This window comes from Musa acuminata, chromosome BXJ2-9 (assembly GCF_036884655.1).
Source record: "Musa acuminata AAA Group cultivar baxijiao chromosome BXJ2-9, Cavendish_Baxijiao_AAA, whole genome shotgun sequence".
Classification (NCBI taxonomy): domain Eukaryota; kingdom Viridiplantae; phylum Streptophyta; class Magnoliopsida; order Zingiberales; family Musaceae; genus Musa; species Musa acuminata.
In genome coordinates this window covers 6348924-6364670 of record NC_088346.1, presented here as the reverse complement: position 1 = coordinate 6364670, position 15747 = coordinate 6348924, and the positions used below count along the sequence as shown (strand labels likewise).

At 40.3% G+C, this 15747-nt stretch overlaps 3 protein-coding genes and 1 non-coding gene across 5 annotated transcripts; 3 read left to right on the top strand and 1 right to left on the bottom strand.

Moving 5' to 3' along the window:
* Nucleotides 1–66: 66 nt before the first annotated feature.
* LOC135621943 (transcription repressor MYB6-like) lies at nucleotides 67–1343 on the top strand. Its single transcript, XM_065123575.1, has 3 exons — nucleotides 67–237; nucleotides 325–454; nucleotides 535–1343. The coding sequence occupies exons 1-3, from the start codon at nucleotides 102–104 to the stop codon at nucleotides 1058–1060; spliced, it is 792 nt and encodes a 263-aa protein (XP_064979647.1). The 5' UTR covers nucleotides 67–101; the 3' UTR covers nucleotides 1061–1343.
* A 2572-nt stretch (nucleotides 1344–3915) lies between these two features.
* LOC103997339 (uncharacterized) lies at nucleotides 3916–6828 on the top strand. 2 transcript variants are annotated; one of them, XM_009418520.3, is made up of 9 exons: nucleotides 3916–4147; nucleotides 4288–4349; nucleotides 4435–4496; nucleotides 4578–5468; nucleotides 5586–5637; nucleotides 5714–5800; nucleotides 5883–5975; nucleotides 6235–6323; nucleotides 6400–6828. In XM_009418520.3, exons 1-9 carry the CDS (start codon nucleotides 3991–3993, stop codon nucleotides 6581–6583), a joined length of 1677 nt encoding a protein of 558 aa, XP_009416795.2. In that variant the 5' UTR covers nucleotides 3916–3990; the 3' UTR covers nucleotides 6584–6828. The 2 variants fall into 2 exon arrangements, with proteins under 2 accessions (XP_009416795.2, XP_009416794.2); XM_009418519.3 differs by having other exon boundaries at nucleotides 5562–5637.
* Nucleotides 6829–9100: 2272 nt separating this feature from the next.
* On the bottom strand, nucleotides 9101–12497 carry LOC135623938 (transcription factor BHLH089-like). Its single transcript, XM_065127408.1, has 7 exons — nucleotides 10669–12497; nucleotides 10347–10580; nucleotides 10205–10270; nucleotides 10046–10114; nucleotides 9854–9925; nucleotides 9528–9671; nucleotides 9101–9450 (listed from the first exon to the last, which is right to left on the bottom strand). Exons 1-7 carry the CDS (start codon nucleotides 11023–11025, stop codon nucleotides 9370–9372), a joined length of 1023 nt encoding a protein of 340 aa, XP_064983480.1. The 5' UTR covers nucleotides 11026–12497; the 3' UTR covers nucleotides 9101–9369.
* A 2561-nt stretch (nucleotides 12498–15058) lies between these two features.
* Nucleotides 15059–15132, top strand: TRNAE-UUC (transfer RNA glutamic acid (anticodon UUC)). The gene has a single exon. It is a non-coding gene; the product is annotated as a tRNA-Glu (tRNA).
* The last annotated feature ends 615 nt before the right edge of the window (nucleotides 15133–15747 follow it).

Here is a 15747-nt window from a genome sequence, read left to right as displayed (position 1 = left end):
GTGAGTGGGGCCTACACAACGCTTACTTAATTCACTGCGTGTGGACAAGCCATCATCTCGGGCCTGAGGAGGAGGAGGTGGAGAAAGCCACAGCGGCCACCATGGGACGAGCTCCATGCTGTGACAAGGCCAACGTGAAGAAAGGACCATGGTCTCCCGACGAGGACGCCTTGCTCAGGTCGTACGTCGAGAAGCACGGCACCGGCGGCAACTGGATCACCCTCCCCCAAAAGATCGGTACGGTCTTGTCTCGATACCTTTTGCGGTTCCACATCGAACTCCTCGCTCCTACTCTTGACTTTTGTTCTGTGCCGCGAAAGGTAGGCCTCAAACGCTGCGGCAAGAGCTGCCGCCTCCGGTGGCTGAACTACCTCCGACCCGACATAAAGCACGGAGGGTTCTCCGAAGAAGAGGATAACCTGATCTGCAGCCTCTACATCAGCATCGGTAGCAGGTCATGACCGCGAGTCTTTTGATCTTTAGATCATCATATATAATTAGTGTCCTGATTAGAGTTTTCTTGTGGAAGCGCAGGTGGTCGATCATTGCTGCACATTTGCCGGGACGGACCGACAACGATATCAAGAACTACTGGAACACGAAGCTGAAGAAGAAGCTTTTCGGCAAGCAGCGCACCGACCGTCGGCAGTGCCGAAGCATCGGTAGCGCGAAGCAAGAATCGGACAGATTCGACTACGGAGGCCTTGGCATCGTCATCGATGGTGTGGGCCAGAATGATTTCTGGACTTCGACAAGCATCAGAGAGCTGCACGGCGAGGTTGGAGAGAGGTCTTCTAGCGATGGAGTGAGCTACCAGAGTCCTCTTGTTGCTCCTTCATCGCCGCTCCCGCAGCCTCTCCGTGAGGACTCTGCTTCCTTGGCGTCCTCCTCGCTGCCGGGCGTTTCAACTGATCTCGACGAACTGTTCCAGTTCGATTTGGTCAAGCTTGAAGGATTGGATTTCTTCAATGGATTTGAAGGCTTGAAGAACTCGAATGAGGTGAGCCCTTTGGTGTGCCCGAGTGTAGTCCAGGCTCACAATGAAGTGCTACAGTGGTAGCCATTGGAAGAACCAGTGCAACCGGGCGTGTGGTGATGGTTTATGTACCTTCCTTGTACGACTTCTGTAGATCTGAAGCATCTGTGGAGGTGTTGAACATTCTTGTAGGAACCCTAAATAAACTTACTCCGAGAGAGAGAGAGAGAGAGAGAGAGAGAGAGAGAGAGAGAGAGAGAGATCGTTGCTTTCTTTGTGATTTCCCAAACTTATTGGTTTGTCATTTATCCCCTCTTTGGATTCTGTTTTTTTGGATTGTGAGAAATGAATGCATGATTTGTTTACACTTTCTGCAACTCTCACACCAATAATTCTCTAATCATTTTTGTTCAGAGTATCAATTGCATTCCTCTCCTTCTCGATGCATGTTGTTGTCAGAACAAAACATGTTTCGTGTTTTAACCATGTATGGATGGAAGTTATATCATGTGATGAAGGGATTAGGATCAATTCCTACTAGATGAGGTGGGCAATTCATAGAAACATGGTGACAAGGCCTTGTCCTAAAGTTCTTTATTGCTCTGCTTCCAAGTCACCAAATTAGATTAGGATCTTTGGAATTTGGCATAACCACTACATCACCACACTGACTTCCTCCTATTCATCAACATTGTACTTGCAATGTGGCCAATCATGCCAAAGAAGTTCCAAAACTGCAGGCTAAAATTTCGGTAACCAAACAACTAATGCATAGAATTTTCAGCTGTAGGCTTATCTATTTGAGAAAACAAAACAATCCCTTTGTCCAAATAATTTTCTTTTGCCATCACATAAACAGTCTGTGAGCTAAGAGGAGCTGCCAATGTGTATCAGTTGTACTTCAGCTTGAATTTATTAGCTATTTCCTGCTAAAAAAGGTGTTTCTTCCTCAGGACAAACTGTAACTCTGATAGCTCTACTGTAACTTTTTTATTTATAACATTTTATGTCAACATACTACACAGGTTAGTCATATAAAACTTGTATATGTTTTATAATAGTCAAATTACTAGGTTATATAAAATAATTGAAGTCAGAATACTATAATTCTACATTAATGAAACTGATGTGAAGAAAAGGAAAGGACATGAATAGGCTGTCAGATGAAAATAAGGTTAATCCACTGATAAGAAATTTGGTGAGACTATTGGTGCTTTAATCTGGCAGTTGTTTGGTTAATAATAGATACCTAATTGTTGAAATGCTTGGACACAGTTTAGACTGGCACACATGTTTCAGTATCTTCCTGCAAATGATCAGAACATCTTAAGAGTTGGATGACCTGTTATCCTCTGTTTGGTTCAGTCACATCTCAATTAAGAACCAACTACTCTGCATCTAACTCTTTCCAACCATGGACACAGCTCAACAACCTGCACGTCTACATGGATTTGAGTCAAATCCTTTTGTCACTAATAATGAATGCATGTGTTCCACAGTTCTTTGGAAAGTCATGGCTTCCATCAAATGCTGGCTAATGCATTATTGTCATGAAAAGATATAATGCACAAGGAAGACAGACTACCCTTTTTTCTTTCTGGTGGAATATTATATGATTCACCTATGAGTTACTGGCTATTAGTTATGTTTATGCATATGCTGAAAGTACATTTTGAGTAGTAAAAACTGAGATGAATACTTTGGGAATTTATTTCAAGAGTAGTGAAATGGGATTTCAAGATGAAACCTGACAACATATGCCCATTGATATGCTTTGTCTTAGTTCACAAGGCAAGTCCGCTATCCCCTAAAGAGAACAATAATGGCTGAGGGAATTATTCCAACACAGTGAGCAAGTCATTTTCTGAATCTGGTTGGTCCAAAATCACATCTTGTTTTCGAAGACAGCTATGCTAGATTGATATGTTAAAGGGAAAGGGTTCAGGAGAACCCTGTTCTCAAAAGTTCAGAAAAGAAAACCTAATTGCAAAGGTCTTATTCATTAGAAAATATTATTGTGTCATCAGTGACACCACCCAAAGTGAGAAGGTGTTGACTTGCTTGATCATCTTTTCCATACCACTCCATTTATCAAATGCCTAGGATCCATCCCTATGATTGAGAAACATAGTTGAGCATATCCTTAAGCCACTTGCTACCATTTCAATTTAGTGAATCAAAAACCATTGGAGTTGCTTATGACAGACAATAAACTGCATCTCTCCGGTTAAAATGTAAATAATCATTATATTAATAATACATCATGTGATCTCCATTTGTTGCATACCACAAGAATTCTGACAGAGATATGTTGCAAGTTTCATGACTTGCTTGAAAGCCCAGAGATGGAAGTTCTGCAAACATGAATCTCTCTCTATATATGAAGTCATATGGACAGCTTTTTGTTTTTAGTACTTCTTGGATAATCTTGAATTGCATTTATATTATGTAATTATTCACCATCAATGGATGACCAAACAAGTGAGATCAACATTATCCTTATATAATAACTGTAATAAATTCTTTCAAACAAAAAAAGATCTTTTTTTTTTGTCACCGTATAAAAAATTTGATAGATTCCAAAAGATGTTTCTCTGTTTATATCAACTAAGTTGAAGATGATATATTTAGGATCATCATAGTCTTTCTATCTGTGTATGAAGTTCCTATGGTAGATTAAGGTTTGTTCAAATATTAATACACCATCTAATTTCTATGTATTAATTCCATTTATTAAGGGCACCAAAGAAACAACCGTCCGATCTGTTCGGAAGACATCATCTTTTAGATCCAACGTTTCTAAAGGGTCCGCACAACAGTTATACGCGGAACTCCGTTCCTTGTTTACTTTAGCGCCGCTCCAACGGCTAGTTTCGAAGGAAGGGAGATTTAAAATGAAGACCCAATTGCAATTCATCTCAACCCAAAAAGCCCGTCACGAATCGACGCATCTCGTCCTCTCTTCCAACGATCCCTTTGTCTCGCGTCTTCATCTTGTTCTTGCGAGATTGGAGATGGAGAAGCTCCGGTTGGATCTGATGAAGGAAGCAGAAGCCGTCTGCACTGAGGACGACGAACTGTACGAGGAGATCGAGGCCCCCAAGTTCGTCGATTTCACCGTCCCCGACCGATTCCGGCCGGACGACCGCTCCTGGTTCTGCACCCGCGTCGGTGAGCGCTTTCTTGCTCTTTTGCAGTCTGCAAAGCTTCAATCTTTGGTTGATTTTGGATGCTGCTACGCTTCCATTCCCGAATCAGATTTCGTTGTAGAAGGAATTCGACTCGAGTGAGTGTGATGGTTTATGTTTCAGGTTGTGATCAGACTCACGAGGAAGTTGATCCTGAAGCTCTGTACAGAACCTTTCTGCTTCGGGTTTGTGATTCTTGTTTGCGTTCCTTGTCTTCCCCTTTTATTGCTTTGTGGTTCTTCTTTTAGACCATTTCGACGAATGAAGCAGGTCATGGCGGCAAGAAGCCCCAATGTGCGACATCGAAAAGCATTAGGTCGACCAGCTTCAAGGTATGGATACGTCCATCTCATTGTGTGTGTGTGTTTCTCATGCTTCTTTGAACGGAAGTCTATGAGGTAATTCTCTTTCAGTTTAATCCCGAGATGTCCTCAATCTGCTCCCGCAAAGTCCTCCAAGAGTAGGATTACGAGATCGAGCACTATGATTGCAGTCCCAGAAAGCACGGCAAAGTCAAAACTGAAGGACCATCCAATCTCGAGCTTGAGATCAACCCCAAGCCGAGACAAGGCAAAACCGCAGCATTGCCCGATGAAGGAGGCATTAACAGAGCCAAGAAGGCAAAGGTGTCTCACCAACCGAGAGGGATTTCGGAGCGTGAGGCATCAAAAGGAACCAGTTCCTGTGGTGAAGAATAAGGCCGTGGTGAGGTCTCTATTTGACGATACAACCAAGGAAAGGCCTCTGAGGACGACTACTCCATCCAAGTCCACTGCTCCCCCTGTATCAGAGGATCGTCCCGAGACGAGAAAGCTTAAAGTAGGCAGTCGTATGAAGAACGTGCCCAGCAGGTATCTCTGCATACCGAAAACTCCAATGAGTTCTAAGAGAGCTGAAGATTCTGCAAAGAGTTTGAATAGAGCTAAAGAAACTAAAGTTAGTACAAAGTTGAAAACCGAGCCCTCTTCGAAGATATGTGATCCGTCAGAGCATCAAGAAATCAGCCGTGACGGCTCAAGTGACATGGAAACTGATGGAAAATTGAGCAACCTCTGTGTCGCAGCAACTAATGTTGAAGAGCCTCTTCCATCTCTGGTTGCGGGATTAGAGTCTCTGCAATTAGCTAAAGCGGACTCCACAAGCTTGCATAGCTCAACAATGGAGAATTGCGAGAAAGTTACAGAGAATGAGGTTCCTCTGCCTCATGCTTCCAGCAAAAGATCAGCTAGCGAGGCAGGAAATGAAGAAAATTCTACTGAGTTGGATGATAATAAGGAAAATGCTTCAGACACCAACAAAGGAAGGTATTGGCAAATCTATTTGATTTATTTACCTTTCGATGCTACTCTTTTTACTGGAAAGATTTTACTTGTACTTTTACTGGCAAACGATGATAGAGTTCTGAATTCAAATGCCAAAAGGGATGCGAGCGAGGACTTTAAGTCTGCAGCTAGTGAGAATGTTCCCCCAAAGGCATGTTATGATTGAGCATAACTATCCGAATTAATTTTTCATCATGATCACAAATAAGGGTTGTTCATTTATACAGGTACTTCGACCTCAAATCAACTCCTCTGATAGAGTAGGAAAGCATAAGAGAACGACAAACCCGAAGCCTTTTAGACTTAGAATTGATGTGAGTTTGTCATGCATCTCGAGCTTTATTTACAGTCAGATATGTATACAATTTACTTGAGTGTGCCTGTTTGCTGCACCAGGAAAGGGGAATTCTTAAGGAAGCAAATCAGGAGAGAAGGCTTCGGATTGAAGCTCAAGCTCAGAAGCAAGCTGAATCGACTCTCAGAACGAAGGTTGGTAGCATTTCTTGTTTGTGCATTTTGCCTTCCCATAGAAAAACCAGTACAATCAGAAGCTCAGCTGATCATTTACATAGGCAGCACCTAAATGACAACCCACTTTATTGGAACAAAGTAGTGTTGAATCATATTTCATGGATCCTGCGACCTTCATTCTAAGTTGATATTTGCAATCCATCATATTTTTAAGGCCAAACAAAGTTCAAGAACATGAAGTTCACTTCTAATAAGTAGTGTGTTTCAACCAATGCAGGCATTAGTTGGCAAAGAGAAAATAGCCGAAAAACCTCAGAGCAGGCTTCTCAAGGTGGCATCATCGAAGCAAACACTCGAGGATGGAAGGTTCTAACCATCTCTTCTAAATAGGGACTCTTACATGTCTACAATGTGAACTCTTACCCTTCTTTCCTGCATGTAGTGTGACAGCACTGAGGAAAGCACCAGTTTCACAAACAGGAAGAGAAAACTGCAAGACCACAAGTCCTGCAGTCGCGACGTTGAAGGGGAAAAGGCCAGCAGCAACAGTCGCAAGAGAGCCAAACTTCCACAGGATCCATCTACCAAAGGGTTGCTCCAAAAGGGTAGAGGTACAGCAGAGCTGATGAACTCGGTTCCACCTTCATTCCTTTATTGAATGAATTCTTCATCTGTGCCTAAAGCTCCCAGCATCTTTCGTTCAATTGTTCCATTGAATTCTTTAGTGTGTAAAATGTGAAAGGTCCACTGGAATTTCCATTTCTTTTTTGTTTCAAGCATCCATCCAAATAGGACCCAAATCTAATTTGACATGAAGGATTTATGGCCTTCTCCTTCCAAGAACAGCATTTCTTAATGGAATAAAGGGATCAACAGCATCGGACTAATCTGCTTGTCTATAATGCAGATTTATTGCCCACTTAATTTCATATATTATTGCTGTTATTGTTATTAGAATTTTAACGTTGGCAGTAAAAAGGGAATCTTACCGTTGGTTGGGAAAGGTGCGGATCTCAAATGCATCTGTCCGACTTCGCACGCATCTAAAAGCAAGGAGGTGGCCGTTATGTTGTTTCTTCCACATAATAGACAGCAGCGGCGCGTTCATTACAATGTCCCAAAAGCTAACGGCTAGTTTTCCTACCATTTTAAGGACTAAATAGGGGCCTCCATTTTACCAAAATCATACACGGTATATATGTTTATATTTGTCACGATAAATTAAAATTTAATATACTTATACGATAAGTCTATTTGCCATTGGAACTAAATTGTACGTTTATAAGGAATTATCTACTTTAGACGGTGGGCATACCTACATAATTTTGTCCATTCGAAACTCGTGAACACATCTAAGAATAAGAATAATCTGACGAACTTATAAATCCTTGGTTCTCTTACTTCTCTAAGAATAAATGTTGTGCTCTCTCCATGTAAAAGAGCTAAGAGCTCAGAATCTTCCTTCTAGCATCAATTTGATAAGTTATGTTTGGTCGATCATTGGTGAGCGTACCCACACGATTTTATCCTCTCAAAATTCATGAATTTCAAAATATACCTCTTTTGAACTTATGATAATCTTTACAAAATTAGACTTAAAATACATATTTATCATTTTAATTAATTGATTAGCAATATTGACATTAAAACTCTACTACGAGTCAATTATTAAGATATTTAAATGCTTAAATTAACCATAGACGTTGCAAAGTTGGAGTCTGAGCCAAACAAAGGAATCCGAGAGAGAGCATCGGACTTGCATTCCTTCTTATGTAAACTGCTTCAGCCATAAGCTTGTCCTCATCTCAATGGTATCTATGTGTACTTTTCTACTTCCTCCTCTTTTAGGGGCATCTCATTCCTCTTGGTGGGTCTCTCAACCTTGTCGGCGAGCAGATTCGAGTCACAAGATATGGAGAATGTACAATGACAATGTCATCATATGATCTTTACGTCAGGTTGATGTCCTTCCCAAAGTGCTCTATGTGGAAGTGCATATAGTTCCACTCGGAGCTTGTTACGGGATTTCAATTACAGTTCAATATTGTTTTTCAGGTCAGTAATAATTACTAAGTATGTTTTGTAACTAATTATTCTTAATATTTTTTATCCATATATTTTTAAAAATTATATTATAATTTATATATTTATGAAAGCGAAACATTTAATCTTATTTCTTCTCACCTTATCAACTCTGTTAACGAAAATATTACATATATTATCACGTATAAAAAATGACGTTAAAAGTAGATTAAAAAATAATTTTGTAGTATTATTCTCATCGTCCAAAAGAAAAAAATCAAGAGAGAAAGAGAGAAATTTTGTTGGAAACGAAGTGAAACAGTGCTATTTAATTGCTCTACATTTTTTCTTTTTATTTTTGAAGGTTTTGTTGGAAAATAAAACATTGGGTGGAAAAGATTTTTTTCTCTTGTGCTCTCGTCTCATCCTCATTCATTGACTTTTATAGAACTGTTGATTTCTCGACTATTGACTTTTATAGTATTATGAAACTATATTTTTAACCTTATTTTAGTGTTATTTTTTCATGTGATAGCACATATGGTATTTACGTCGGTAGAGCTATCGATTACATGAGAAGAAACAAGATTAAATATTTCACTTTTATAAGTATAAAAATTTGATTATAACTTTTAAAAGTATAAGGATAAGAGATAACTATAAGAGATAATTTATAATTAATTTTTTTTTAAAAAAAATCGGCTCTCTAAAACTAGCCACCATCATTGTTTTATTACCTCATAAGCTTTTGTGTCCCGAAAGAACTACCAGCACAAACTATGAGATTCAAACATCACATACCCGAGGAGAAACTAGAATTTTTGTGTAAATATGACTCATATATTAAGTTTCCAGGTTCTGAGACTGGCTTTAATCAAATTTATTTGGTGCTGGGTAAATAAATTGTGGTGAATTTTCACTGTGGAGAGATTTTGGCACCAAATTTTAGTACTGGTGGAAGAGCCAAATGAAATGGTGCAGCCACCAGCAAAGACCTTTCCCTGTCATATATGAACCAGGCAATGCTAACAAAGCACCCAAGTGAGCAGAAGATACCAATCATGAAAGCATATAGCCATAGTCATGTTTAAAGATTATGTAATAATTCAGTCCTCTATTCTTGAAACAATAATTCATTAAAAACCAATAAACAGTTTCTGCAAAATCCAACACAATTTCCTTTTTCACATACCAAACAACAAATACATCACCAGAGACTTGCTTTCCTCAGTCCAGCAACTATCTAACTCTGACTATACATGAAGCAAGTGTCATGTTTTCTGTAAGAATTCCTGATACCAGTAGACATACCCATATAAAAAGCAGAAAAGCATCTTATTACTTTCTTCCATGAATCATTCAGCACTCTGTCTGGATGCACTCCATTTATCTATTGGGTTCTGGATGGGGGATCTGAATTGAAGTGCATATGGAGAACATTGTGGAGCTCAGCATCCCACAGAATTGATGCCTTTCCATGGAGAAAGTGTATCAGAAGAGCTAATCGAAGAGGCGTAATTGAGGATGCCGAACAAGGTTCCAACTTACCTGAGCCATGGAGGGAATCTGAGAGATGCTAGTCCCTGAATTGTGTGCAAGTGGGTAGATCATTCCTGTCGGTGTGCTTCCCCATCCATTAGACTGGTAGGTGCTTAATCTTGAACAGTACCTAGGAGCAGCTGGACTTCCACACTTTTTGAGTGAAGGACCAATTGATGTAAGCAATGAAACAAGCAGGTGATCATGTTCCCCGAGCAATAAACAACACCAAGTGCAGGTGAAAGAACAGAAACAAATTATATGTTTTGCTGAAGTTGGGGACAAAAAGGTCACCAGAAAACAAAACCATTACCATCAGAGTATAGTAGTCTTACATCTTTCAGAAGACTCTGCTCCACATTCAAATTAATTTCTGGATGAACCGCCGCAAGCTTCATCGACAGGAACTGTGACAACAAGCGTGGTCGAACAATCATGTACATGTAAAAGAGCTTACGTAAAGGAGCTTTTGCACAAGAATCATCGTTAGCGACGATTCAAGATTGGAAGATCATTTGAATGCATACCTCAACTTGCTGTTGGAGTGACTTGACATAGTTGATAATTTCATCAAGCATTACTGCTTTACCAGTAATCTACAACAGTATTCGAGCACTGAAGCCACTCAAAAAGAATTCATGGCAACCAAATATGGACTTAATAAAGCATTAAAAGATGGTTGTTACCTTGCCGCACCCTGGAACAAGATTTTGAAGAAACCTCATCCTTTCACTAATCCTTTCCCTACGAACCTGCAAGTTACTGAAGTAAATTTAGATACAGAGTCAAAGAGTTCATGGAAATATGTTTATTTCGATCGATGCTAACTCTTTCTGCAAGACTGTGACTATTTGTGGCTTGACCCCGCTTGGCTCGAGAGCGAACATGATCTTCTTTGGTCACACCAACAATCTGGTGGGACTCCTCGGCAAGTTTAGCATCGAGATTATAGGAGTTGGCATCTGCATTTTGCTCACAGTCATATTCCTTGCTCTCATCTTTCTTAGTTGCACTATTTACAATGTCATCTGGAACATCTTTGTGCCATTCAGTATTGGCATTCTGAATAGAAATCATAGAAAACTATTAGCTGATATAGCATCGGATGAGCTAAGAAAGGTAACAGTGAAAATAAAAGGTTTTATCTTACTTGAGTTGCATCAAATGAGGATTGTGGACTCGGAGCAAACCAATCCGACATCTCCTTCCTTCTCTTCTGTGTACACCTGCTCCAGGTTTGATGCTCACTGCTTGCAGCAGATGGAGTCCGGATGGAACCAAGCATGTCAGGGAGCTTCTCAGTGCCAAAGGATGAACACCTTGCAATTTGCCCAGTCCCATCATGAGAAGCACCGATCTCTGTGGTCTCTGGGACACCTCCATGAGAGAAAACACCAGCTGTCTCTTTCAGCCATACATTTTGATCCAGTGATGAAAAGGGACCCCAGTCAGTATCAAGAAAATCTTCAGCAGCATTTTCCAGTGCAGAAGCTTCGTTTCTGTACATCTTCAATCGCTCACCACCTCCTTCTCCTCTTCCTCCTCCTCCTCAGACTGCTGGGCTGAACCAGAGCATTCCACTACCTCTCATTACTCGGATATAGAGAATTGCCGGAGAAGCATAGACGGAGATAACCCAAGCGACCGAGAGGATCTTTACTAAAGAGAAAACTGAGGAGTTTGACCGGTCATTTCTTGCAGGAGTTAACAAGGAACAAATGAACTGGGCAGCCTTGTACCAACCAAGTTAAAAGCAAAAGGTGAACTCAGCAGCAGCAGCAGCAGCATCCTATACACAGACAAAGAGAAAAGAGAAGAACCATGTTGAGGCATATTATCAAACACCCAACAGCTGGAGATCTTTAGAGCCATGAAGGATTACATCCATTATTCTACCACAAAGTGCCCAAGAGACAACAAAGTTGGACCTTTCACCAGAACATAAAGGGGACAAAGAAGGAACGAATCCAATCAGTTTACAGCTAAGGCTTGCCAGTAAAAAAACCAAAGCCGATTCCTTTGCAGTGTTACTGCACCATCACTTTCTCTCATTCACCAAACCAAGCGTCAATCCCTTTGATGGTCATGGATAAACCAAAGGTTGCAGATTGAAGAGAAGAGCCTATCGTGTGAGTTCTGATCTCTGGAAAGCTCGGAGGATGAAAGAATCATATTTCTCCATGTTAAGACTACGGAAGATCACATCGATGAAATGGACCACAAATGAGAAGACTTTGTAGCCAAAAAAGATGGGTGACAAGATAACCTCTCTGGATCCTGTCTGAAAAGAGTCTATATGTTGAAATGCTTAAAGCATCATCAAGCTTTCCCAGATAGCAACAGAAATGGACAGTGCAAACTGGCTTGTGGTCCTATTGCAATTTGGAAACCATGAGAAAATTTCTGCAGACCTGCAGAAGCAAGTGCAAACAGTCTGAAGCAGAATCCCTCAGACAATGTGTATCACGTTGGATCTTAAATGCAGCACATATCTCGAAGATGATTGTTGCAGATATATTAGATCCCGTCAGAACTAAGTCGATTATATTTTCTTCGTAGCTGACTTAGTCAACCCGATCGCCACGAAGCCGCCACCAGCTTCCGTCGAAACCAACGAGGGAAGCCCACCACTCGTTCGAGGAAATGCAAAGCACAGTTTATGATACTTCTATTTAGACCTCCTCAAACCCTACCCATGTCTCACCAATTCCAATAAGTGCTTCCCTGTTCTCCCTCTCCTTCGAGTTGTTGCGGAGTGCAGCACCATGTCCAAATGGATCACCTTTGTGTTCATTGCTTTCCTCCTCTACTTGTGTCTTTGTGCCATGCAGGGAGGCCAGAGGCGGTGGATCCGAAGAAGACCAGCCTTCAGGTACTGTTTTGGAAGGAGGAGATGAAGCTTAGCTTTTGGTGCCTTTGGTTTGACATGTTCTGTTTCTTGGCTGCTGTAGGGTGTGGAGGAGGAGATGGCAGACAAGGTGGAAGGATGTGACGGGAAGGGGTCGGGGGGGGGGGGGGGGGGGGGGGAAATGAATGCTTGATGAGGAGGGCCCTGGCTGCTCACGCCGACTACATCTACACCCAGGAAGCACCATCACCGAGGGGATGACACCCTTCTGCTGCATGCCCGGTAATGTTATCGTGTGCATGTAAACATCAATCTTAGAACGACAGACTGATCCATCTTACAATAGTAAATTCTGTATTTATCTCTCTAAATTAAAGTTTAAGAAACAAAATTATGAGTAACATTTATGTCCACATAAGTCTTTAATACAATTACGACAATAAACTCGTAAAGTTTCAACCAATTATTTGGAATTTTATTATATATATAGTTATGTGTTTAATTAAGTTAAAAATATTTTTCTAATTAAAGACTTTATACGACTTCATAATAATCATTTCACATCTTCTAATTATCACAAATCTTTTGAATATATGTTCATATTATATTAGATTATTTTTTTAAAAATTTTATAATTATACTTAATTATTCATAAATAATTTTTTTTTCATGTTTCTTAGGAATTTCACACATTTATTGTAGCATTTTCATCTCAATAATATAAATTTTTTCTCTATGTTATTCCTTAATCGTCCGATGCTTATATTGATAAAAAAAATATATAAATTTAAAAAATATTTTATAAAATTTATTTTTAATCTTAAAGATACTCGGTTATCATATAAGACTCGTATCTTGTCATTTTATTCATCATGTTTTTATTCCGTTAATGACAGATCTCTTTATCTTATTTAATAATTGATGAAAAATAACTAAAATTTTTTACTTAATGATTTTTTTGCTAATCCAACTTAATCATCTCCTTCTGTATATAAAATTTTAAAGATAAGCTTTTATATTTAAACATAAAAAGATAAAATATTATATAAAATATTTTATGAAAACATAATCTCTAATCCACCTCAATAATATCCTCATAGTTTCTTGCGAGCAATAAGAGGGGGCAGCTCATCATATGACGACGTATCAGATGAATATTGACTAACAATATACTCTCGATCACCGGGCATCTCGATACGCTTCTGCTTGCTGCCGTGTCGGTCGTTTAGAATAACGTCGAAGGTTTCGCTTATGGAATCTTGGTAATCCATCCACTGATATCAATCTAACTTTTTGGATCCAAGTGTACCTCAGCTGCTTCTTCTTCTTCTTCTTCTTCCTTGAATGCTCTGCAGTTAGGCATGGGGAGTGATTTGGAGACACTCTGTGGCCAAGCCGTGGGTGCCGGGCAACTACACATACTAGGAATCTACATGCAGAGATCATGGATCATCACCTCAGTGACAGCCACGGCTCTGACACCCCTCTATGTGTTCACAACGCCGATCTTGAAGCTGCTGCACCAGCCCGATGACACATCAGATGTCGCAGGCAGATTCCGCATCTGAGTGATCCCACAGCTATTTGCTTACGCTGTGAACTTCCCCCTGCAGAAGTTTTCTGGGTCCCAGAGAAGGGCGTGGGTGATGACTGTGATCGCTGGGGTGAACCTGGGCGTTCACATCCCCCTGAACTGGATCTTTGTGGTCGAGCTTGGTCATGGAGTGATAGCAGCAGCCATGGATTCTCCCTGTAGGCATTCCAAAACCTTTCTGCCTCCGTGAAACTCTCAATTGCATCAGCTATAATGAATGCTATGGTTGGGTACTCTGCTAAATGTCGAGGTTTAAGACTTGTCCAGGATCAACTCGGTTGCTTCGATCACAGCTTGGAGCTCTGGTACTACACTGCAGTGATGATTCTAGTGGGCTACTTGAGAAACCCAGATATGGAGATTGCTGCCATTTCTATCTGGTTTGCTGTTCTTCCTTGTCGCCTAAAATTGTTGAGATCTATTCAGGGACACCATCGAATTGTTTTGCCTTTTCTCTTCTTTTATATACTCAGTAGCTCTTCTATGTTCTAACGACAAAAATATGCTCATCGATCTTATCATCAATGCCACCATAGAGATTCAAAGGGATGTTAGTTGGAACATTGGTGCAAACTGTTGGGTGTTGATGCCGATTACAATCAGAACTAAATGCCAGAAAGAGGTATCTCGACATCATTGTCTTCACCGAGAGAGACTTCAAATGTCATTTGTGCAGGCTTGCAAAAGCAGAAGAGCCCATCCTTCAAGAGCATGGCAAGAAAGAAGCAAGCCACAATCTTTAATTTAAATGCATGCATCGTTGGTGGTTATCCCCACCATCCTTCAAGTGGTGATTAGCCACAAAAAGGGACTAACAAGAGATACCTGGAAATTCACCGAATCTCAGACAGAGTTACAGATCAGAAGAGGGTGAAGTACGATTACCCGAGACGATTTCTATTGCTTGGAGTGCAAGTCGACGAGGCAGATAAGAGGCCGGAAGAGGAAGGCGGAGGAGTCAGCCTTTTTGGGGAGGTTACGTGGCTTGCCCTTCGAGAAAGGGGGCACGAGGAAGCAGTCAGTGATGGTAATGGTCGGTGTGGCCTCCTACGTAATTAGAGAGTTCATATAGTAAATATGTTATCATCAAAACACAAATCCATTGTCGTCTAGTCCGGTTAGGATACCTGGCTTTCACCCAGGCGACCCGGGTTCAAATCCCGGCAATGGAATATTTTCTCGATATTTTATTTTATTTTCATACACCCCATTTAAATATGTGTAAAGAAATAGATAAAATTTTTATTAGATATCAATCAAAGATTTTGAGTATATGTTGTGTTTAATTTCTTGGCCGACATAAAAAGTTGGAGGAGTAGTCGAACTTAAAAAGTCAAAAGTTTGATCCGTTCGTGAATTATGGCACTCTTGAGATCGAAAGATGAGCATAGAATTATTCTCAACGTGGAGGAGAATTATTCTCAAGCATCTATTTGACCGGAAAGCAGCAATGTGACTGAAACCATCACATACAGATAGAAGAATAAGGTTGTAGACTGTATATTAAAATGCTCGACATCATAGATCAACACATAGGTCTCGAGAATTTGTAGAACTAAGTTAAACGAGCATTCGAGTACATTAAGAAGAGATCCGGAAATTGCAGATAAATCTTTTCCACATGGTTGCAAAAGATTACCCTCCTCTCCATGAAATCCTCCAACTCTCCCACGAGTAACTGAAGCAAATTTAAGACAAAAAGGAAAATATTAGACCGTGTAAAACAAGTGAATTATTGAGCATATCTTCTCTCCCAAAAACTTTATCAAGTAAGAAATGAACAAGGA